Source organism: Oncorhynchus keta, chromosome 2 (genome assembly GCF_023373465.1).
Source record: "Oncorhynchus keta strain PuntledgeMale-10-30-2019 chromosome 2, Oket_V2, whole genome shotgun sequence".
In the NCBI taxonomy this organism is placed as follows: Eukaryota; Metazoa; Chordata; class Actinopteri; order Salmoniformes; family Salmonidae; genus Oncorhynchus; species Oncorhynchus keta.
The window spans coordinates 38,711,011-38,736,646 of NC_068422.1; the positions used below are offsets into that span (position 1 = coordinate 38,711,011).

Sequence of the window (25,636 nt, forward strand, 5' to 3'; positions counted from 1 at the left end):
CATGGGCTCTCATGAAGTGTTTGATTAGATTTTCGAAAAAACATTTCAATTGCTGTCAGAGTGATTAGAGGGACAATAGAGTGCTGAGTACCAGGCAGTTAGCAAGTTTGTTAAGCTACTAATGACCATCAGCAGCATCAGAGCTTGGAGAAGCCTAATTACCATGACTAAACGGTCATGTGGAATTTGACTGCCTTCATGACTCGTGACTGTGGGTGTGGCGGTAATACGGTCACCGCAACAGCCCTAATCACCACCACAAGCACAAAGGTACACTTTATATACAAAAGTATGTGGGCACCCCTTTAAATGAGGGGATTTTGCTATTTCACCCACACTCGTTGCTGACAGGTGTATAAAATCGAGCACACAGCCATGCAATCTCCATAGACAAACATTAACAGTAGAATGGACTTACTGAAGAGCTCAATGGCTTTCAACATGGCATCGTCATAGGATGCCATCTTTCCATCATGTCAGTTTTCCAAACGTATGCCCTGCTAGAGCTGCCATGGTCAACTGTAAATGCTGTTATTGTGAAGTGGAAATGTGTAGGAGAAACAACAGCTCAGCCGCGAAGTGGTAGGCCACACAAGCTCACAGAATGGGACCGCCAAGTGCTGAAGCACATAAAAATTGTCTGTCCTCCATTGCCACACTCACTACCGGGTTCCAAACTGCCTCTGGAAGCAACGTCTGCACAAGAACTGTTCGTTAGGAACTTGAATGGGTTTCCATGGCCGAGCAACCACACATAAGTTTAATGTGCAAAGCCAAGTGTCAACTGGAGTGGTGTAAAGCTCACCGCCATTGTACTCTGGAGCAGTAGAAACAGCTATGCCCCTTTGTTCAAGTGAAGGGAAATCTTAAAGCTACAGCATACAATGACATTCCAGTCAATTCTGTGCTTCCAACTTTATGGCAACAGTTTGTGGAATGCCCTTTCCTGTTTCAGCACGACAATGCACCCATGCACAAAGCGAGGTCCATACAGAAATGGTTTGTTAAAATCTGTGTGGAAGAACTTCAAAGGCCTGCACAGAGCCTTGACCTCAACCCCATCAAACACCTTTAGGAGGAATTGGAACGCCGACTGCAAGCCAGGCCTAATCACCCAACAACAGTCCCCAAGCTCACTAATGCTCTTGTGGCTGAATCGAAGCAAGCCCCCACAGCATTGTCCAACATCTAGTGGAAAGCTTTCCCAGAAGAGTGGAGGCTGTTATTGCAGCAAAGGGGGCACTAACTCCATATTAATGCCCATGATTTTGGAATAAGATGTTTGACGAGCATGTGTCCACATACTTTTGGTCATGTAGTGTAATTCCTCAGCAAACTTTTGAGCCACTGGAAAGCCTAGAGTTCAAATATCTCCCCTTCAAGACGGCTTTGCTGATTGCCCTTACATCTGCAAGGGGTGTGAGTGAGCTGCACACACTGTCAGTCCACCATTGTGCCTACGGTTTGCCCTGCCTTTATGCCTAAGGTCAGCTGTAATTACAATTGTCTAGCCTTAGAGCTTATGGCCGCCATTTACTTCTACGGACCAATGGCTCCTCCACCATTTATGTCCTGTACGTGCTTTCCATATCTGCTTGGATAGAACGAGAGCATGTCACAAGAGTGACCAACTCTTTGTGTCTTGGCCATCCCCTTGCAAGGGTGGGCCCCTCTCTCGTCAACGGCTATCCCATTGGATAGTGGAGGCTATTCTATTGGCTTATAATAACAAGTGTTTACAGTCCCCGGAGGGCCTGAGGGCTCATTCCACCATAGGTATGGGCACTGTTCTTTTTTTACAAGAGATTTGCGAGGTGGAATGTTGGGCCACCCCTCGTATTTTTATGAGGTTTTACCGACTGGAGGTCACTGCACCTTCATTGGCGCATACTGTCCTACGTATTTGAGCCTCTGAGGGATGATGCTGTTGGAACTACCCTGGCTTCAGAGAGAATGTCTGTGTTACAGGAGTTGGCCATATCCCATAAGTGACACAAAATGAGTAGTAGAAAAATAATTTTGAGTTACTAACGTTACCCTGGTTCTATAAGAACACGAGTGAGATGTTTTACCTCTTTCCCTGCTAGCAAGAGCGCAATGAAGAGAGGCATGTTTGAGAATGACCTGGCGAGTGGCTCCCTTTATGGAGGACAACGCAGACATATAATATATGGTTGTGAATGCTGAGGTACAGAGGAATGAGTTTCAATAGAGCTGCTCCTCTATCGATTAGAACAGAGGACTGTGATGTTTACTCAATGGCGTGGAGATCGATGCCTCTTCTCTGTTTGACCAACTTGTTTGTCAGTTTGGGTTTAGATATCTGAAAAGAAACAGACAAACCAGCACACTGTTCTTGCCAGTAGTACTGTTGATTAAGTTTTTGTATTGGCCTATCAAATTAAATGTATTTATTTAAAATACATAAAATCAAATTGATTTATATAGCCCGTCTTACATCAGCTGATATATCAAAGTGCTGTACAGAAAACCAGCCTAAAACCCCAAATAGCAAGCAATGCAGGTGTAGAAGTATGGTGGCTAGGAAAAACTCCCTAGAAAGGTCAAAACCTAGGAAGAAACCTAGAGAGGAACCAGGCTATGAGGGGTGGCCTCTTCTGGCTGTGCCGGGTGGAGATTATAACAAAACATGGCCAAGATGTTCAAATGTTCATAGATGACCAGCAGGGTCAAATAATAATAATCACAGAGGTTGTCGAGGGTGCAACAGGTCAGCACCTCAGCAGTAAATGTCAGTTGACTTTTCATAGCCGATCATTCAGAGTATCTCTACCACTCCTGCTGTCTCTTAAGAGTTGAAAACAGCAGGTCTGGGACAGGTAGCACGTCCGGTGAACAGGTCAGGGTTCCATAGCCACAGGCAGAACAGTTGAAACTGGAGCAGCAGCACGGCCAGGTGGACTGGGGACAGCAAGGAGTCATCAGGCAAGGTAGTCCTGAGGCATGGTCCTAGGGCTCAGGTCCTCCTCCGAGAGAATGAATTAGAGAGAGCGTACTTGAATTCACACAGGACACCGGATAAGACAGGAGAAATACTCCAGATATAACACACTGACCCTAGCCCCCTGACACATCAACTACTGCAGCATATATACTGGAGGCTGAGACAGGAGGGGTCAGGAGACACTGTGGCCCCATCCGATGATACCCCCGGACAGGGCCAAACAGGCAGGATATAACCCCACTCACTTTGCCAAAGCACAGCCCCCACACCACTAGAGGGATACCTTCAACGTACCATCCTGAGACAAGGCCGAGTATAGCCCACAAAGGTCTCCGCCACGGCAACCCAGGCAGGAAGACCACGTCAATGACTCAACCCACTCAAGTGACGCATCCTCCTAGGGATGCCTTCGCCTTCGTCAGAGGGTTTAGAAAATCGTTTTTGAAAAGAGTTGGCCATTTAAATGCTGAGGTATATTACCTGCCCTGTTCTTTCTTTCCCAGTTTTCCCCCTTTTATCTTTCTAACTGGATTAGTCCTCTGGAATGTGTCTATTGGTCTGTCTCATGTACAGTAGGACCTTAATTTGACTCACTCCGTTGCAGGAGAACTTTCCTGCAATGCAGAAAATGTATAACTTGCAGTGTATTTGAGATTTAAAATAGCTTCTAAATCTGTGATAACACTTTGACATATCAGACATGATTTTTTCCAAAAATGTATCAACCCCTACAAATACGTCCATGAATTATAATCCAGACAATAATTCACATTCCCTGTTGCTGCAGGATTATTTTCCTGCTATAGCAAACTGGCTCCAATTAAGAGCCTACATCTCTATCTCTACTTTCACTCGCTCAGCCTCTCTCTCCCTTATTCCTCTAAAAGAGCATATTTTCTCCTTTTAAGGAAGACGGACTGTATTCGGTCCCCAAAACTGACTGAGTGTGTTTATCTTCCCTTCCAGCACAGAGAAAGAGAAGGAGAGGCGGAGGAGAGGAAGAGGGTTGTTGTGTAATGGGGTAACTGGCGAGAATCTAGAGGACATAAAACAGAGAAATGTCACAGGACTGCAGGCTCCTCCACTTTGAGGTCTGTAGTGTAGTATGCGAGGCCAGGGACCCTCACTCCTTTCCTGTGTGTAAATCTGTCAAAGGGTCAGGGGTTAAGGAGAAAAGCTTCCAGAGGTATGCAAATATTGCTCTTGGGAAACAGGGGAGTACTATAACAATACCGCTCCCTGCTGTGCTTCTCTTTAGGATAGATTGAAAGATAATGTTGTTTTTAAAGTGTGTTCCTTTTATACCTTCATATTATCAACAAAGGATAGGCAGGCCATATGTTTTGGCACAAACTAAATATTGTAGACCTGTAAGTAAAATGTATTCACGCATGACTGTAAGTCGTTTTGAAAAAAAAGTGTCTGCTAAGTTACATACTGTATATTATTATTATATTATGTTTGTGTGGCTGTGTGTGGTCGCTCGTAAAAAGGAAGAGTGGGGTGTTGCCAGAGTGGTGTGTTGCCAGAGATTACTGGATGGGGATTTTAGAAGCTTGGGACACACTTCAAACCGTCTCCCTTTTGTGAGTTCTATTCCCAGCATCTGTTGAGGGGTAGAAAGCATTTCCTGTCCCTTTTTTATCCCCTTAATGACATAGAAGCTTCTCTTTGAAGTCCTTGTTACATGTGATTAGCCCCTTTTACAGTCGGGTGATAAAGCGCTAAAATGACTGTCTGCTTCCTTGTGAAATTATTTCAATACAAAACAGACACAGAAAATCTTTGTATACAGCACTAATTACACCCAATCTTGTCTAATCGAATTCTATGTTCTGGTCAAAAGTAGTGCACTAGGGAATAAGATATATTTTGTGTCTCTGTCTATGGAAGTTATTCAGATGCATCTTTGTAAGATAGTGGAAAAATCATTCTGGTCATGGGGTGCGAATCATCAGGCATCAGACGGAATCAGGTGCAATATTGTGGTATTTATAGTGCATTCAGAAAGTATTCACACCTCTTGACTTTTCCACATTTTGTTGTGTTACAAAGTGGGATTCAAAAATGATTTATTTGTAATTTTTTTGTCAACGATCTACACACAATACTCTATAAAAAGTCAAACATTTGTAAAAAATGAATGAAAAACAAAACACAAATATATTTTGGTTAAATAAGTATTCAATCCCCTGAATCAATTCATGTCAGAATAACCTTTGGCGGCGATTACAGCTGTGAGTCTTTCCGGTTAAGCCTCTAAGAGCTTTTCACACCTGGATCTGTGCAATATTTGCCATTTTTCTTTTCAAAACTCTTTAAGCTAGGTTGAAATGGTTGTTGATCATGGCTAGACAACCATTTTCAGGCCTTGCCATATACAGTATTTTCAAGCAGATTTAAGTCAAAACTGTAACTTGGCCACTCAGGAACATTCACTGTCTTCTTGGTAAGCAACTCCAGTGTAGATTTGGCCTTGTGTTTTAGGTTATTGTCCCGCTGAAAGGTGAATTAATCTCCCAGTGTCTGGTAGAAGGCAGACTGAACCAGGTTTTGCGCCAGGATTTTGGCTGTGCTTAGCTCCATTCCGTTTTTTTTAATCCTGAAAAACTCCCCAGTCCTTAACGACCACAATTATACCCATAACATGATGCAGCCACCTCTATGCTTGAAAATATGGAGAGTGGTACTCTCTAATGTGCTGTATTTGATTTTCCCCAAACAAAACGTTTTATTCAAGACAAAACGTTCATTGCTTTGCCATATTTTTTTGCAGTATTACTTTAGTGCCTTGCTGCAAACAGGATGCATGTTTTGGAATAGTTTTATTCTGTAGAGGCTTCCTTCTATTCAGCCTGTCAATTAGGTTAGTATGTGGAGTAACTACAATGATGTTGATCCATCCTAAGTTTTCTCCTATCACATCCATTAAACTCTGTAACTATTTTAAAGTCACCATTAGCCTCATGGTGAAATCCCTTAGCAGTTTCCTTTTGTATCTTTGTAGTGACTGGATGTATTGATGCACCATCCAAAGTGTAATTAATAACTTCACCATGCTCAAAGGGATATTCACTGTCTGCTTTATTTTTACCCATCTACCAATCTACCCTTGAACACGGCAGGTAAAACCGCTCCCCGGGCACCGATGACATGGATGCCAATTAAGGCAGTCCCCCGCACCTACCTGTTTCAGAGGGGTTGGGTTAAATCCGGAAGACACATTTTGGTTAAATGTATTCAGTTGAGAAACAGACTAGGTATCCCCTTTCCCTTTCCCAATAGGTGCTCTTCTTTGCAAGACATTGGAAAACTTATCTGGTCATTGTGATTTAATCTGTGTTTGAAATTCCCTGCTCGACTGTTACTCCTGAACCTATTTAGGCTTGCCATAACAAAGGGGTTGATTACTTTTTGACTCAAGACATTTCAGCTTTTCATTTGTAATTCATTTGTAAAAAAATTCTATAAACAGAATTCCAGTTATAGGGTATTGTGTGTTGGCCAGTGCCCCACAAAATCTCAATTGAATCCATCTTACATGCTGTTTAAAAATATATATATTTTTAGTAAACCTTTATTTAACTAGTCAAGTAAGTTAAGAACAAATTATTATTTACAATGACAGCCTACCCCGGCCAAACCCTAACCCGGATGACGCTGGGCCAATTGTGCGCCGCACTATGGGAATCCCAATCACGGCCAGTTGTGATACAGCCTGGAATCAAACCAGGGTCTGTAGTGACGCCTCTAGCACTGAGATGCAGTGCCTTAGTCTGCTGTGCCATTCAGGAGCCCAAACACAACAGGCTGTAACACAACATAATATCAAGGGGTGTGAATACTTTCTGAAAGCACTGTATTTACAGGTGCAGAGGGTGAGCCGTAACCATGGATATTAACAAAACACTGACATATAAACATAGACTATCAAAATCATAAAGAGTAATACAAATGGGATTATCCTACATGCACCTTAACCCTACCAGTCCCTAGACCTGTATTTCATTGATCTGACTTTAATTTATCTGCATGTATTTACATTGAGTTTGAGTTTATTTGATTTTTACAGGGACAGTGCACATTAATCAACATTTCAGTTAAAGTGCCGGTTTTAGCCAGCCGGCTAATTTTCAACCGCAGCCCCTGGGCAGGTTATTAAAAACAATTACAATATAGACAATAGCAACATAGGACAAGCAAGACATAGCATACAGACAGAGCAACATAGGACAAAAAGCAGCAAGACAAAATTCATAAAAGCAACAAAGTGTTTCCAAACCTCACAAGTTACCGACAACAGACATGGAAAGCGGCAACACACAGCTAGGGACCATGTTCACAAATCTGATTGACCTTTAGCCATGTCTTCAAGCATTTTGTGAAAGTGTGATGTGTGGTGCAGTTATGTGTGTCTGATGGCAGTGTATTCCAGATATGGGAAGCTCTCACAGAGAAAACGGATTTACTAAAGGTGCTTTTCCTTGTGGATCTGCTGCCATATGTTTGGGTTTTCTGTTTAATAAAAATACTGAGTGGAGGGGGAGCCAGGCCATTTAGGATCTTGAATACAAGACATGCACAAGATTTTCCCAACTCTTGAGCTCATGCTTTCTGAGGATGTAACAGTGATGATGGCTATTGGGTTTCATATCAAGCACTTTGAGAGCCTGTTTGTAGACAGACTGAATAGGTCTTAATGTTGTACAGCAAGCTTGGGCCCAACTAGTCAAGCAGTATGTTAAGTAGGGGAGTATCATAGATTTGAAGTACAGTTTTGCTACCTCTGTAGTCAAACAATTTCGTATAAATCGGAAATTAGCGAAGTTGAATTTAGTTATTTGAATGACCTTTTTCACATGCTTTTTAAAAGAGAGTTTGGAATCAAGTATGATGCCAAGGTACTTAAAATCAGATACCACCTGGAGCTTCTCCCCTGACACATAGACATCTGGCTCAGTAGCATCTGTTGCCCTCTTTCTGAAGAACATGCAAACTGTTTTTTTTTCACATTGAGATGCAACACGAGTCACTGAGCCACTTTGTAACCTGGACCATCACAGAGTTCTTGTGCAGCTTGTTGTTTGCTCTTTCCATGCACATTTATGATTGTATCATCTGCATACATTTGAACTTCAGACCCAGTACAGACAGAAGGCAGATCATTAATGTACAGGCTGAACAGGAGGGGCCCCAGTATTGATCCTTGGGGCACGCCCACATCATAGCTAAGAGTGGGCGACAGCTCATTGCTCACTCTGACACACTGAGTTCTGCCTTCAAGGTATGATTTCATCCATCTCAAGGCCACAGGGGAAAAGTTGAACTTGGACAATTTTGCGATGAGAATCTCATGGTTAACAGTATCAAAAGCCTTCCTTAGGTCCAGAAACACAGCCCCAACAACGCCCCCTTTGTACATCTTGGACTTCACATTTTCCAGAAGAAAGCAGTTGGCCGTTTCTGTGGAGGGTTTCGCTCTGAAGCCAAACTGCATGGAGTGTAATGTGAAGGGGCTGTTGTTGAGGTGGGAAAGTTGTTCTGCTACACACTTTTCAACAACCTTTGACACCACAGGTAGTATACTAATGGGCCCGTAGTTACTTACGTCAGCAGGGTCGCCTGATTTAAAGATGGCCGTTATTATGGCCGATTTCCATACCCTTGGAAACACCCCGAGACCAATAGATGTGATGGTGACCTTAGTAATGGGGCCAATGAGTGACTCTTTGTAGTTTTTAAGAAAGGTAGAGTCCAGCCCAAATACATAATTGGCTTTAGAGTTATTTAGTGAGCTTATCACCTTGTTCACCTTTGACTCAGAAACTTCTCTTATGATGAAGACAGGTTGAGCATCATTTACTAGCACTGAGCCCAAGAAACCAGTGGAGGGGTTCTGTGTCAGTACCTTGACAGAGTCAATAAAGTAGGAATTGAAGGCTATTGCTATTTCGACTGCATCCTGTGTTAGATTGTTATTCACCATGATTTCTAGTCTTTTTGCAGTGTTACTATGGTCTTTCCCTGTTAACTTTTTTAGATTCTCCCAGATCAGTTTAGAATTTCCCTTTGTTAATAAAAAAGTTTGCCTTGGCCTGTCTGATTTCTTTCATCACCTTATTTCTCAACATGGTAAACCTACGTCTGTCATGCTCTAATTTGGATCTTAGGGCTATTTTTAGAGCATAATCTCGTTCTTTCTTAAATTTCCAGATTTCTACATTTAACCAAGGAAGAGTGCTCTTTTGGCCAGGTTTGGATATGATTTTCTTTAGTAAACCATTTATTGTAGTCTGGATTGTGGATAGAAAAACTTGACTATCAGCTTCCACGTTTGTATAGGACAAGAGATCATTCCAGTTAATTATCTTAATTGCGTTTTCAAAATAGCTTAATTCACTCTTAGGTATTCTTAGTTGATCTGGCTTTCTAACAGTAGAGATGTTAAACCTGTCAGATTATGATCAGATAGCCCAGTAACCATATTGAATGATTTAGTCACTCTCTCTGGTTTATTACTGAACACCAAATCAATCTGTGTTTTAGAGCAACAAGTCACATTGGTTGACCCTTTAACTAGCTGTGTAAGGTCAAAAGGTATTAGTGATCCGTTTGAGGGTTTTCCTACAAACCTTGTCTTCATAAATAATGTTAAAATGTCCCATTAAGATTATCTCTTTCCCAAAATCACATTCCCTAAGCATGTTATTAAACTGATCAAAAACACTCTTTTGGTGGAAGGTGGCCTATACATTCCAATGAGGGTAAAAGACATTTGGGGAGACAGTGTAACGTTCAGGCCAATACATTCTAGTTCATTATCACATGACCACTCAATTTGTTTACATCGGATATGTGCTTTAATGTAAATCATCACACCCCCTCCTCTTCCTTCAATCCTGTCTCTCCTGAAAACATTGTAGCCAGGCACAATCAAAGCAGCATATGGAGAGTTTTTATGGAGCCATGTCTCTGAGAGGCAGAGGAAGTCAAGGTTGGAGTCTGTGAGTAGATGTTGAATTTGTCACTTTTTTCTTGGGCTTAGCTCGTGGGTCCCAGATGACTCGAGAGTGATTGACACATTGAAAAAAGTAAAATTTTCAGTGTTTTCTGACAGCTGGGTTTAGGCCGTTTTGTTTCATTCTGACCAGGGGCAGTTCGGTAGCGCAATTAACAATCCCTCCCGCCTGCACTGGATGCGGGGAACTAATTAAAACAGCTTGCGTACCAGAAGCAGAGTCAGGGATCATTTATAGTGACTTGGGTATGTTTGAAGAGTCAAAATCTATCCTGGAGCCGGGTGAGTCGAGAGAAACCATGGTACCATAGCACTCACCCTCTTCCACAGCGGCGACGATCAGTGGACAAGGCCATCCACCGCTTTCCCCTCCGGTGCGTATCGCTGAATCGGTGATGTTGGGCCCAGGATTGAGTTGCACCCTGGAGAGCAGGAGGGTAGTGAACAGGTAGTTTAATAGTTTCCGATAAATGTTGGACTTGTGTTTGTGACGCCTAAGTGGTTCATGGGTATAGGGAGCGAGGTAGACTTGGCCATTATTCAGAACATTATGGTACGCTGTGTACGGTCTGCTTCCGTGGAACGGTGAACCAATGTGTTTGGTGTTGATATTCTCCGGCAGTAGATTTGTGTCATCCCAGCAAGGACGCACTGAGATTATCAGTAGAGTGCTGTAAGTACATAAATTGTTGTTGAAATTAATATCCAACTCGTCAGTGAAAACTGTGTGGAGTTAAGAACAAATTCTTATTTTTTAATGATGGCCTAGGATCAGTGGGTTAACTGCCTTGTTCAGGGGCAGGACAACAGATTTTTCTAGGGATGGTTTTACAAATTCTTGCAAATAAAACCCTAACTTTACTCAGTACTTTGTTGAAGCACCCTTTGCAGCGATTACAGGATCAACTGTGTGGAGTTTGAAGTTTGTGACAGAAACTATATGATCTTATTACAGTAATAGAGTGCATTCGGAAAGTATTCAGACCCCTTGACTTTTTCCACATTTTGTTAGGATAAAGCCTTATTCTAAAATTGATTGAATCATTTTTCCCCCTCATCAATTTGCACACAATACCCCATAATGACAAAGCAGAAACTGAAATATTACATTTACATGAGAAATCAGACCCTTTACTGCTTTGTTGGAACACCTTTGGCAGCGATTACAGCCTTGAGTCTTCTTGGGTATTACGCTACAAGCTTGGCACACCTGTTTTTGGGGAGTTTTTCCCATTCTTCTCTGCAGATCCTCTCAAGCTCTGTCAGGTTGGATGGGGTCTATCCAGAGATGTTAGATCGGGTTCAAATCCAGGCTCTGGCTGGGCCACTCAAGGACATTCAGAGACTTGTGCCGAAGCATTTACATTACATTTACATTTAAGTCATTTAGCAGACGCTCTTATCCAGAGCGACTTACAAATTGGTGCATTCACCTTATGACATCCAGTGGAACATCCACTTTACAATAGTGCATCTAAATCTTTTAAGGGGGGGGGGGGTGAGAAGGATTACTTTATCCTATCCTAGGTATTCCTTAAAGAGGTGGGGTTTCAGGTGTCTCCGGAAGGTGGTGATTGCCTCCGCTGTCCTGGCGTCGTGAGGGAGTGTGTTCCACCATTGGGGAGCCAGAGCAGCGAACAGTTTTGACTGGGCTGAGCGGGAACTGTACTTCCTCAGTGGTAGGGAGGCGAGCAGGCCAGAGGTGGATGAACGCAGTGCCCTTGTTTGGGTGTAGGGCCTGATCAGAGCCTGGAGGTACTGAGGTGCCGTTCCCCTCACAGCTCCGTGGTCTTGTAGCGGATGCGAGCTTCAACTGGAAGCCAGTGGAGAGAGCGGAGGAGCGGGGTGACGTGAGAGAACTTAGGAAGGTTGAACACCAGACGGGCTGCGGCGTTCTGGATGAGTTGTAGGGGTTTAATGGCACAGGCAGGGAGCCCAGCCAACAGCGAGTTGCAGTAATCCAGACGGGAGATGACAAGTGCCTGGATTAGGACCTGCGCCGCTTCCTGTGTGAGGCAGGGTCGTACTCTGCAGATGTTGTAGAGCATGAACCTACAGGAACGGGCCACCGCCTTGATGTTAGTTGAGAACGACAGGGTGTTGTCCAGGATCACGCCAAGGTTCTTAGCGCTCTGGGAAGAGGACACAATGGAGTTGTCAACCGTGATGGCGAGATCATGGAACGGGCAGTCCTTCCCCGGGAGGAAGAGCAGCTCCGTCTTGCCGAGGTTCAGCTTGAGGTGGTGATCCGTCATCCACGCTGATATGTCTGCCAGACATGCAGAGATGCGATTCACCACCTGGTCATCAGAAGGAGGAAAGGAGAAGATTAATTGTGTGTCGTCTGCATAGCAATGATAGGAGAGACCATGTGAGGTTATGACAGAGCCAAGTGACTTGGTGTATAGCGAGAATAGGAGAGGGCCTAGAACAGAGCCCTGGGGGACACCAGTGGTGAGAGCGCGTGGTGAGGAGACAGATTCTCGCCACGCCACCTGGTAGGAGCGACCTGTCAGGTAGGACGCAATCCAAGCGTGGGCCGTGCCGGAGATGCCCAACTCGGAGAGGGTGGAGAGGAGGATCTGATGGTTCACAGTATCGAAGGCAGCCGATAGGTCTAGAAGGATGAGAGCAGAGGAGAGAGAGTTAGCTTTAGCGGTGCGGAGCGCCTCCGTGATACAGAGAAGAGCAGTCTCAGTTGAATGACTAGTCTTGAAACCTGACTGATTTGGATCAAGAAGGTCATTCTGAGAGAGATAGCGGGAGAGCTGGCCAAGGACGGCACGTTCAAGAGTTTTGGAGAGAAAAGAAAGAAGGGATACTGGTCTGTAGTTGTTGACATCGGAGGGATCGAGTGTAGGTTTTTTCAGAAGGGGTGCAAACTCTCGCTCTCTTGAAGACGGAAGGGACGTAGCCAGCGGTCAGGGATGAGTTGATGAGCGAGGTGAGGTAAGGGAGAAGGTCTCCGGAAATGGTCTGGAGAAGAGAGGAGGGGATAGGGTCGAGCGGGCAGGTTGTTGGGCGGCCGGCCGTCACAAGACGCGAGATTTCATCTGGAGAGAGAGGGGAGAAAGAGGTCAGAGCACCGGGTAGGGCAGTGTGAGCAGAACCAGCGGTGTCGTTTGACTTAGCAAACGAGGATCGGATGTCGTCGACCTTCTTTTCAAAATGGTTGACGAAGTCATCTGCAGAGAGGGAGGAGGGGGGGGGAGGGGGAGGAGGATTGAGGAGGGAGGAGAAGGTGGCAAAGAGCTTCCTAGGGTTAGAGGCAGATGCTTGGAATTTAGAGTGGTAGAAAGTGGCTTTAGCAGCAGAGACAGAGGAGGAAAATGTAGAGAGGAGGGAGCGAAAGGATGCCAGGTCCGCAGGGAGGCGAGTTTTCCTCCATTTCCGCTCGGCTGCCCGGAGCCCTGTTCTGTGAGCTCGCAATGAGTCGTCGAGTCACGGAGCGGGAGGGGAGGACCGAGCCGGCCTGGAAGATAGGGGACATAGAGAGTCAAAGGATGCAGAAAGGGAGGAGAGGAGGGTTGAGGAGGCAGAATCAGGAGATAGGTTGGAGAAGGTTTGAGCAGAGGGAAGAGATGATAGGATGGAAGAGGAGAGAGTAGCGGGGGAGAGAGAGCGAAGGTTGGGACGGCGCGATACCATCCGAGTAGGGGCAGTGTGGGAAGTGTTGGATGAGAGCGAGAGGGAAAAGGATACAAGATAGTGGTCGGAGACTTGGAGGGGAGTTGCAATGAGGTTAGTGGAAGAACAGCATCTAGTAAAGATGAGGTCGAGCGTATTGCCTGCCTTGTGAGTAGGGGGGGAAGGTGAGAGGGTAAGGTCAAAAGAGGAAAGGAGTGGAAAGAAGGAGGCATAGAGGAATGAGTCAAAGGTAGACGTGGGGAGGTTAAAGTCGCCCAGAACTGTGAGAGGTGAGCCGTCCTCAGGAAAGGAGCTTATCAAGACATCAAGCTCATTGATGAACTCTCCGAGGGGACCTGGAGGGCGATAAATGATAAGGATGTTAAGCTTGAAAGGGCTGGTAACTGTGACAGCATGAAATTCAAAGGAGGCGATAGACAGATGGGTAAGGGGAGAAAGAGAGAATGACCACTTGGGAGAGATGAGGATCCCGGTGCCACCACCCCGCTGACCAGAAGCTCTCGGGGTGTGCGAGAACACGTGGGCGGACGAAGAGAGAGCAGTAGGAGTAGCAGTGTTATCTGTGGTGATCCATGTTTCCGTCAGTGCCAAGAAGTCGAGGGACTGGAGGGAGACATAGGCTGAGATGAACTCTGCCTTGTTGGCCGCAGATCGGCAGTTCCAGAGGCTACCGGAGACCTGGAACTCCACGTGGGTCGTGCGCGCTGGGACCACCAGATTAGGGTGGCCCCACGGCCACGCGGTGTGGAGCGTTTGTATGGTATGTGCAGACAGGAGATAACAGGGATAGACAGACACATAGTTGACAGGCTACAGAAGAGGCTACGCTAATACAAGGAGATTGGAATGACAAGTGGACTACACGTCTCGAATGTTCAGAAAGTTAAGCTTACGTAGCAAGAATCTTATTGACTAAAATGATTAAAATGATACAGTACTGCTGAAGTAGGCTAGCTGGCAGTGGCTGCGTTGTTGACTTTGTAGACTAGCTGGCAGTGGCTGCGTTGTTGACACTACACTAATCAAGTCGTTCCGTTGAGTGTAATAGTTTCTACAGTGCTGCTATTCGGGGCTAGCTGGCTAGCTAGCAGTGTTGATTACGTTACGTTGCGTTAAAAGAACGACAATAGCTGGCTAGCTAACCTAGAAAATCGCTCTAGACTACACAATTATCTTTGATACACAGACGGCTATGTAGCTAGCTATGTAGCTAGCTACGATCAAACAAATCAAACCGTTGTGCTGTAATGAAATGAAATGAAAATGTGATACTACCTGTGGAGCGAAGCGGAATGCGACCGGGTTGTTGAGTGCGGAAGTTCTATTCAGTAGACGTTGGCTAGCTGTTGGCTAGCTAGCAGTGTCTCCTATGTTAAGGACGACAAATAGCTGGCTAGCTAACCTCGGTAAATTAAGATAATCACTCTAAGACTACACGCTCTAAACTACACAATTATCTTGGATACGAAGACAGCAAAGACAACTATGTAGCTAGCTAACACTACACTAATCAAGTCGTTCACTCCTGTGTTGTCTTGGCTGTGTGCTTTGGGTCATTGTAATGTTGGAAGGTGAACCTTCGCCCCAGTCTGAGGTCCTGAGCGCTCTGGATCAGGTTACGTTAAGGATCTCGCTGTACTTTGCTCCGTTCATCTTTGCCTCGATCCTGACTAGTCTCCCAGTCCCTGCCACTGAAAAACATCCCCACAGCATGATGCTGTCACCACCATGCATCACCGTAGGGATAGTGCCAGGTTTCCTCCAGACGTGACACTTGGCATTCAGGCCAAGCAGTTCAATCTTGGTTTCATCAGACCAGAGAATCTTGTTTCTCATGGTCTGAGAGTATTTAGGTGCCTTTGGGCAAACTCCATGCAGGCTGTCATGTTCCTTTTACTGAGGAGTAGCTTCCGTCTGGCCACTCTTCCATAAAGGCCTGATTGGTGGAGTGCTGCATAGATGGTTCTCCCATCTACACAGAGGAATTCTAGATCTCTGTCAGAGTGACCATCGGGTTCTTGGTCAAATCCCTGACCAAGACCCTTCTCCCCTGATTTCTCAGTTTGGACGAGCGGCCAGCTCTAGGAAGAGTCTTGATGGTTCCAAACTTCTTCCATTTAAGAATGATGGAGGCCACTGTGTTTTTTGGGACTTGCTGTAGAATGTTTTTGGTACCCTTCCCCAGATCTGAGCCTCGACACAATCCTGTTTCTGAGCTTTATAGACAATTCCTTCAACCTCATGGCTTGGTCTTTGCTCTAACATGCACTGTCAACTGTAGGACCTTATATAGACAGGTGTGTGCCTTTCCAATCATGTCAAATGAATTGAATTTACCACAGATGGACTCCAATTAACTTGTAGAAACATTTCAAGGATGACTCAATTTCGAGTCTCATAGTAAAGGGTCTGAATACTTATGTAAAAAAAGGTATTTCTGCTTGTAATTTTCAATACATTTGCAAACATTTCTAAAATCCTTTTATCGTTTTCTCATCATGGGGTATTGTGTGTAGATTGCTGAGGATTTCTAAATCCCATTTCTAAGTGACCCCAAACGTTTGAACGGTAGTGTATATTATTTAGTACATGTAAAGACAAGATTGAGAATAGTCTGATGGGGAAGAGTATTATCACTTGTGAATGATGCCCAGTAGTCTAAGAAACAACGCATCATTTCCCCCCTACTTTTTAAAATCAGAGTCACATGCTTCATGTAGCCTAGCCCATTGATAAGGTTTGTATCACAACCTTATCAATGGCCTAATAACTCTGGAACAGGGTTAGAGAGCCCATAGCCTACAGAGCCTGGTGAAACGTGTTCTTATAAACCCATTCATTGTTCAATTTCGTGTGAAAATAACATTTTGACTGGCCACTATTTAAAAGAGGATCCCAGCTTTCTCGTGCTGCTAGATTTATTTCTCAATTCTTAAAATGATACACATTCATCCTCTTTACAATCGGTGTAGCCTACCTGAGCTATTCTAGTTCAGTTCAGTCTACGGGTGACATATTTGTTGTTGTTGTGGGATATTCAAAATAAAAAATAAACACCAGATTAAATTGAGAATAGGAGGACCTGTTTCAAATGATCACTTTGTTACCCGTTCAACACAGAATGTGTGCATGTGTGCACTCCCTCGGAAATCGTTCAGGGAAAATATATTTTCTGTTTTATTCAGCTATGATCAATTGTGTTCTTCTTACTATACAATAATATAAAATAATGCCACAGGAATTATAAGCAAGTCTTGCCTGCAAAATGTACTAGTCTAGCCCACAGATATATTGTATAGCCAGATCAGTGCCTAACATATGAATATGCTATTCTGTTATTCTGAAATAGGTTTGATTTTCTTCTTCATATCGTAATGTTTCTTTAGACCTGCCTAAAATAAATAAATAATAATTGAGATGGTGTAGGATATATTACATTGATTTATTAGGTTTCTTAAAATGTAGATGTTCCTAATTAAACCTCTACAGGATCGGTGTCCCCCCTGTGGGACGGTTGAGCTAACGTAGGCTAATGTGATTAGCATGAGGTTGTAAGTACAAAGTACAAAAAAATTCCTAGGACATAGACATTTCTGATATGGGCAGAAAGCTTAAATTCTTGTGAATGTAACTACACTGTTCAATTTAAAGTAGCTATTACAGTGAAAGAATACCATGCTATTGTTTGGGGAGAGTGCACAGTTAAGAACTTGGAAATGTATCAATAAACCAATTAGGCACATTTGGACAGTCTTGAAACAACATTTTGAACAGAAATGCAATGGTTCATTGACTCAGTCTATAGTCAATAGTGCACATACACTATTGCCATCTAGTGGCCAACATCTAAATTGCTCCTTGATTCCTTAGTTATACAGTGGGGCAAACAAGTATTTAGTCAGCCACCAATTGTGCAAGTTCTCCCACTTAAAAAGATGAGAGAGGCCTGTAATTTTCATCATAGGTACACTTCAACTATGACAGACAAAATGAGGAAAAGAAATCCAGAAAATCACATTGTAGGATTTGTAATGAATTTATTTGCAAATTATGGTGGAAAATAAGTATTTGGTCACCTACAAACAAGCAAGATTTCTGGCTCTCACAGACCTGTAACTTCTTCCTCTGTCCTCCACTCATTACCTGTATTAATGGCACCTGTTTGAACTTGTTATCAGTATAAAAGACACCTGTCCACAAACAGTCACACTCCAAACTCCACTATGGCCAAGACCAAAGAGCTGTCAAAGGACACCAGAAACAAAATTGTAGACCTGCACCAGTCTGGGAAGACTGAATCTGCAATAGGTAAGCAGCTTGGTTTGAAGAAATCAACTGTGGGAGCAATCTTTAGGAAATGGAAGACATACAAGACCACTGATAATCTCCCTCGATCTGGGGCTCCACGCAAGATCTCACCCCGTGGGGTCCAAATGAGCACAAGAACGGTGAGCAAAAATCCCAGAACCACACGGGGGGACCTAGTGAATGACTTGCAGAGAGGTGGGACCAAAGTAACAAAGCCTACCATCAGCAAGGGCATTGAAGATGAAATGTGGCTGGGTCTTTCAGCATGACAATGATCCCAAGGCAACGAAGGAGTGGCATCATAAGAAGCATTTCAAGGTCTTGGAGTGGCCCAGCCAGTCTCCAGATCTCAACCCCATAGAAAATCTTTGGAGGGAGTTGAAAGTCCATGTTGCCCAGCAACAGCCCCAAAACATCACTGCTCTAGAGGAGATCTGCATGGAGGAATGGGCCAAAATACCAGCAACAGTGTGTGAAAACCTTGTGAAGACTTACAGAAAACTTTTGACCTCTGTCATTGCCAACAAAGGGTATATAACAAAGTATTGAGATAAACTTTTGTTATTGACCAAATACTTATTTTCCACCATAATTTGCAAATATATTCATTAAAAATCATACAATGTGATTTTCTTGATTTTTTCCCCCTCATTTTGTCTGTCATAGTTGAAGTGTACATATGATGAAAATTACAGGCCTCTCTCATCCTTTTAAGTGGGAGAACTTGCACAATTGGTGGCTGACTAAATACTTTTTTGCCCCACTGTATATTGGCCTTTGTCTTGCATTTCAAAGATGAAAAAATATTAACGTTTTTTCTTTGTATTATCTCTTACCAGATGTAATGTGTTATATTCTCCTACATTCATTTCAATTTCCACAAACTTCAAAGTGTTTCCTTTCAAATGTTATCAAGAATATGCATATCCTTGCTTCAGGTCCTGAGCTACAAGCAGTTAGATTTGGGTATGTTGTTTAAGGCGAAAATTGAAAAAGGGGTTTGATCCTTAAGATGTTCACACCTGACCTCTTGATTACGGCACTTTGAATTAGAAGTGTTCATTATACCATCCCCTAGCAACAGGTTGCACTGCATATTCATAGCACAGAATAATGTCAGTTCACATCTCTTCAAATAGCTTTGTGGATTACCCTTGTAGATACGTCTAAGCTCAATTTGTCTTTACACAGGATACTTATGAATCAAATCAATCCATTTCTATTTGGCATGGATTTCTTTTGTTTTTTGAGTTGTTACGGCTGTTGAGACAAATGTAAATAATAAGAGTTATCTTGAAACCACAGAATTTAGAACACATTTTGTTAACGTGGTATTTTCTGAATATTCAGTTGAATAATAATTTTAAATTCAGCAGGCTCACAATACTCCACCTTAGACAAACTGCTGAATGTCCAAACAAGGTACACTCTTTTTGTAGGGCATTATGCAATCAGTGTTTCCAACATGCTTTTCTAGGTACAGTACGATGTAAAATAGAGGCAGAAAAATGGGTAGGGGGTATCCACCACCTAAACAATGCCAAGGAAAACACTAATCACCAATGAGTGTTTTACATGCCCTTACAATGACATATGAATCCCATTTATTTACCTCCTCCTCTGTCCCCCCAGGTCCAAAGACCTGATCAAGGAGGCCATCTTGGACAATGACTTCATGAAGAACCTGGAGCTGTCTCAGATCCAGGAGATCGTGGACTGCATGTACCCTGTGGAGTATGCCAAAGACAGCTGCATCATCAAGGAGGGCGATGTGGGCTCACTGGTCTACGTCATGGAAGGTACATACAGTATCTTTACTCACTCCCTGCATCACACACTGAGATTTGTACTTCTGGCATTGGGGTTTTGTGAGGTTGTGTAAGGCTCTAAAATGTTCTTGTTGTTGTTGTTGTTTGAAACAGGATTCCCATGAGTGGGAATAACCATTACAGTTACAGTGCTTTGCAAAAGTGTTCATCCCCCTTGGAGTTTTCCCTATTTTGTTGCATTGGAACCTGTAGTTTAAATAGATTTTTATTTATTTAATTTAATGTAATGGACATACACAAAATAGTTTGAATTGGTGAAGTGAAATGAAAAAAAATATTTTCAAAAAATTCTAAAATATAAACCATGTAAAAGTGGTGCGTGTGTATGTACTCACCCCGTTTGCTATAAAGCCCCTAAATAAGATCTGGTGCACCTGTGTGCAATCTAAGTGTCACATGATCTCAGTATATATACACCTGTTCTGAAAGGCCCCAAAGTCTGCAACACCACTAAGCAAGGGGCACCACCAAGCAAGCAGCACCATGAAGTCCAAGGAGCTCTCTAAACAGGCCAGGGACAAAGTTGTGGAGAAGTACAGATTAGGGTTGGGTTATAAAAAAATATCAGAAACTTTGAACATCCCACGGAGCACCATTAAATCCATTATTAAAAATGGAAAGAGTGTGGTACCACAACAAACCTGCCAAGAGAGGACCGCCCATCAAAACTCACAGACCAGGCAAGGAGGGCATACATCAGAGAGGCAACAAAGAGACCAAAGATAACCCTGAAGGAGCTGCAAAGCTCCACTGCGGAGATTGGAGTATCTGTCCACAGGACCACTTTAAGTCATACACTCTGCAGAGCTTGGCTTTAAGGAAGAGTGACCAGACAAAAAGCCATTGCTTAAAGAAATAAATAAGCAAACACATATGGAAGAAGGTACTCTGGGCAGATGAGACTAAAATCAAGCTTTTTGGCCACCAAGGAAAATGCCGTCTGGCGCAAACCCAAGACCTCTCATCACACCAAGAATACCAACCCTAAATAGAAATTTGATGGTGTCAGCATCATGCTGTGGGGATGTTTTTCATCGGCAGGGACTGGGAAACTGGTCAGAATTTAAGGAATGATGGATGGCGCTAAATACGGGGAAATTCTTGAGGGGAAACCTGTTTCAGTCTTCCAGAGATTTGAGACTGGGACGGGGGTTCACCTTCCAGCAGGACAATGACCCTAAGCATACCGCTAAAGCAACACTCAAATTATTTAAGGGGAAACATTTAAATGTCTTGGAGTGGCCTTGTCAAAGCCCACACCTCAATTCAATTGAGAATCTGTGGTATGATTTAAAGATTGCTGTACACCAGTGGAACCCATCCAACTTGAAGGAGCTGGAGCAGTTTTGCCTTGAAGAATGGGCAGGGTGTGAATAGTTATGCACACTCAAGTTTCCATTTTTTTGGTCTTATTTCTTGTTTATTTCACAATGAAAAAATATATTGCATCTTCAAAGTGGTAGGCATGTTGTGAAAAGCAAATGATACAACCCCCCCCCCCCTAATTCCAGGTTGTTGAAGCAACAAAATATGAAAATTGACCAGGGGGGTGAATACTTACGCAAGCCACTGTAGGGGGACAGAGTTTGACCAGTCTGTCCAGACTGGATCTCAAGGGATTTTGGAATGGGCCGTTTAGTTAAAATTAGATATTTTCTGATCTTTTTAGACACAAAAAGTTGTCTATATGGCTCCATTCCAGAATTCTAGAATAGCCTGTTGTCTTTTCTGGAAAGGAAAAATAACTCAGAAAGCTTTATTTGTCTAGGACTTTTTTATACAATGTCATTGTGGCAAAGCATTTAAGCGACTTTAAGGGATCTTGACAATGACAAAGGCAATGTACTGCAATATAAACCTCCACAGACCCATAGTAATGGAAAACATGTAAGTTTTGTTTGGTGTTATATTCTCTGCCTCTCTGTGGGGGGATACTTCTCAGAAATGAATGTGTATGTGTGTGTAATAGTTACAGTGACATTTCAAGTAAATTGAAGCGGTTATTGATTGATGCCACTGGAGGAGCATTTATTTTATACAGGCCACTGATTTAATTTATGCAATCTGTAGCAGTGTTTATGGATTCATTATTGGATGAAAAATTGGTAACTGGGAGTTTTCCTAGAAAGACAAAACAAAAGTCTATATATTCTGCAAGAGAGAATGATTGAATACCACGTTTTTTTGTGTGTACAGTAAACATTGTGTGTTCTTGATTAAATGAACCCAAACAGGTGTTTGCTCTCTTTAGATCAGGGCATGGGAGGAACCCCCGTCACTGCCAATGCTGACGGAATATATTTGTATTGATAATATAAATCAAATAAAGTCCCAACATCACTGAAATAGCTGCACAAACTGTACAATGAAAAATGACCAAGATTGAGAATGATGGAAAAATGTCAGGGACACATTTGCATTGTGGTCGTCTAGCTCAGCTAATCCATGTAGGCTACTGAGCAGCGAAATAGTGTTGAAGGAAGTACACTCTCTTTCTCATTGTCACTGACACTGAGGGCTCTTCAACAGGATGGCTGCTAAAATAAACTCCTTTAAGATGAATTATTACTTTGAGTTTAGAGCAACAGCGCTGTTTTCTTTGCCTCTAGACCTAAAATACGAACACATCAAGAGGTAGATATCAGAACTGTGGCATTTCAAGTTGATTGTGTTTGTGAGAAGGTTAGCCTCAGTCAGATTGATTGACATTTTGGGTGTGCAGAGGTTTTCAGATTGTACTGTTTATACAGTGCATTCAGAAAATATTCAGACCCCTTCACTTTTTGTCCACATTTTGTTACATTAGTTTTATTCTAAAATTGATTAAATAAATGCTTTTCCTCATCAATCCACACACAATACCCTGTAAAGACAAAATGAAAAATAGGTTTTTAGATTTATTTCCAAATCTAAAGAGAGCAAAGCCTTATTTACATAAATATTCAGACCAATTGCTACGAGACTCGAAATTGAGTTTCCATTGATCATCCTTTAGATGTTTCTACAACTTGATTGGAGTCCACCTGTGGTAAATGCATTTGATTGGACCTGATTTGTAAAGGCACACACCTGTCTATATAAGGTTACACAGTTAACAGTGCATGTCAGAGCATAAACCAAGCCATGAGGTCGAAGGAATTGTCCGTAGAGCTCTGAGACAGGATTGTGTCGAGGCACAGATCTGGGAAGGGCACCAAAAAATGTCTGCAGCAGTGAAGGTCCAAGAACACAGTGGTCTCCATTATTCTTAAATGGAAGACGTTTGGAACCACCAAGACTCTTCCTAGAGCTGGCCACCCGTCCAAACTGAGCAATTGGGGTAGAAGGGCCTTTGTCAGGGAGGTGACCAAGAACCCGATGGTCACTCTGACAGAGCTCCAGAGTTCCTCTGTGGAGATGGGAGAACCTTCCAGAAGGACATCCATCTCTGCAGAACTCCATCAATCAGGCCATTATGGTAGAGTGGCCAGACAGAAGCCACTCCTCAGTAAAAGGCACATGACAGCCCGCTTGGAGGTTGCCAAAGGGCACCTAAAATCTCTCAGACCATGAAACCAAGATTGAAGTTTTTTGGCCTGATTGACAAGTGCCTCGTTTGAAGGAAACCAGGCACCACTCATCCGCTGGCCAATACCATCCCTATGGTGAGGCATGGTGGTGGCAGCATCATGCTGTGGGGATGTTTTCAGCGGCAGAGACTGGGAAACTAGTTAGGATTGAGGGAAAGATGAACGGAGCAACGTACAGAGAGATTCTTGATCAAAACCTGCTCCAGAGCGCTCAGGACCTCAGACAGGGGCGGAGGTTCACCTTCCAACAGGTCATCAACCCCAAGCACACAGTCAAGACAACGCAGGAGTGGCTTTGGGACCAGTCTCTGAATGTCCTTGAATGGCCCAGGCAGAGCCCGGACATGAAACCGATCGAACATCTCTGGAGAAATCTGAAAATAGCTGTGCAGCGTCGCTCCCCATCCAACCTGACAGAGCTCTAGAGGATCTTCAGAGAAGAATGTGAGAATCCACAAATACAGGTTTACCAAGCTTGTAGTCATACCCAAAAATATTTGAGACTGTAATTGCTGCCAAAAGGTGCTTCAACAAAGTACTGAATAATGTGGAAAAATTGAAGAGGTCTGAATTATTTCCAAATCCACTGTACACAGGTAACTGACAAAATAAAGGAAACACTTGAGTAAACATGGGATACAAATTATATTGAAGGATGCTTCCACACAGGTGTGGTTCTTGAGTTAATTAAGCAATTAACATCCCATCATACTTTGGGTCTTGTATAAAAATGCCCAGTTGCCCATTATTTTGGCTGACATGGCTAGAAGAAGAGATCTCATTGACTTTGAAAGAGGGGCCTCAAAGGAGCATAGGGGGTTTACAGTGTGTGTGTGTGTGTGTGTGTGTGTGTGTGTGTCTCCCAGTCACCAGATCTCAACCCAATTGAACACTCATGGGAGATTCTGGATTGTTTTCTACCACCATCAACAATCCACCAAATTATGGAATTTCTTGTGGAAGAAAGGTGTCACATCCCTCCAATAGAGTTCCAGACACTTGTAGATTTTATGCCAAGGCGCATTGAATTTGTTCTGGCTGCCCAACACCCTATTAAGACAACTTTGTGTTGTTGTTTCCTTTATTTTGGACTGTATGTGTGTGTGATAGAGGTGGAATCCACTCAGGGCTAGTTTTCCTCAAGGTGATCTGTGTATAGATCAATCTGTTAGATTCTGTGCTATGATCTACCTCACCCCTCAGGTTGTATGTATTAGGGATTATATATATTTTTAATCCAGTAGTGTATCGCAATATTATTTTGGACGATATTATATAAATTATTATTATTATTTTTTTGTTTGTGCTCTTCGCTTGTACTTGACATACATACACGTTTATTTCCGTGACTGATCAAAACTTGTTTTATCGCCTCCCGGGTGGTGCAATGGTCTAGGGCACTGTATCGCAGTGCTAGCTGTGCCACCAGAGACTCTGGATTTGAGCCCAGGCTCTTTCGCAGCTGGCCACGACCGGGAGGTCCATGGGGCGACGTGCAATTGGCCTCGTGTCGTCCGGGTTAGGGACATCCTTGTCTCATCGCGCACTAGCGACTCCTGTGGTGGGCCGGGCGCAGTACACGCTAACCAGGTCGCCAGGTGCACAGTGTTTCCTCCAACACATTGGTGCGGCTGGCTTCCGGGTTGGATGCGCGCTGTGTTAAGAAGCAGTGCGGCTTGGTTGGGTTGTGTTTCGGAGGACGCATGGTTTTCGACCTTCGTCTCTCCCGAACCTGTACGGGAGTTGTAGCGATAAGATATTAACTACTAACAATTGGATACCACGAAAAGGGGGTAAAATTAAAAAAAAAATTCTCATGTCTTACTCTTGTCCCTCTGTAGCAGACATATAGTGAGCAATATGTTTGGAACATACTGTATAATCGCAATAAAATTGCAGTATCGAATCTCAATACGTATAGAATCATGATAAATCGTGATTTATTTCTACTATTTATTTATCGTAAGTGGAGATTTTCTCTTTTTTTCTTGTCTGTCCATCTCCTCATTTGAATTCCATCACTGTCACTTGCCCACTCAAGCATGACATTGGTGTCATCTGTTGCCCACCAGATGCATATAGAGAGTTCCTCAATGAGCTTGACACCTTGATAAGCAAATTTCCTGATGATGACTCATCGAACTGGGCGACTTCAACTTCCCAACATCTGCCTTCGATTCATTTCTTTCTACCTCTTTTTCCCCCCTCTTTGCTTCTTTTGACCTCACCCGTGCTCAGTCCCCTCCCACTGTAAATGCAGGTAATATGCTTGTCCTCATCTTTACTAGAGGCTGTTCAC

General features: G+C 43.3%; 1 protein-coding gene across 2 annotated transcripts in view; it reads left to right on the forward strand.

Moving 5' to 3' along the window:
- The window catches only part of LOC118400205 (cGMP-dependent protein kinase 1-like), a 172,856-nt gene that overhangs the window by 21,398 nt on the left and 125,822 nt on the right, over positions 1-25,636 (forward strand). For both annotated transcript variants that reach the window (XM_035796846.2, XM_035796837.2), the window contains exon 2: positions 19,572-19,738. In XM_035796846.2, coding sequence (XP_035652739.1) covers positions 19,572-19,738 — 167 coding nt within the window. The remainder of the gene's footprint in view (positions 1-19,571; positions 19,739-25,636) is intronic.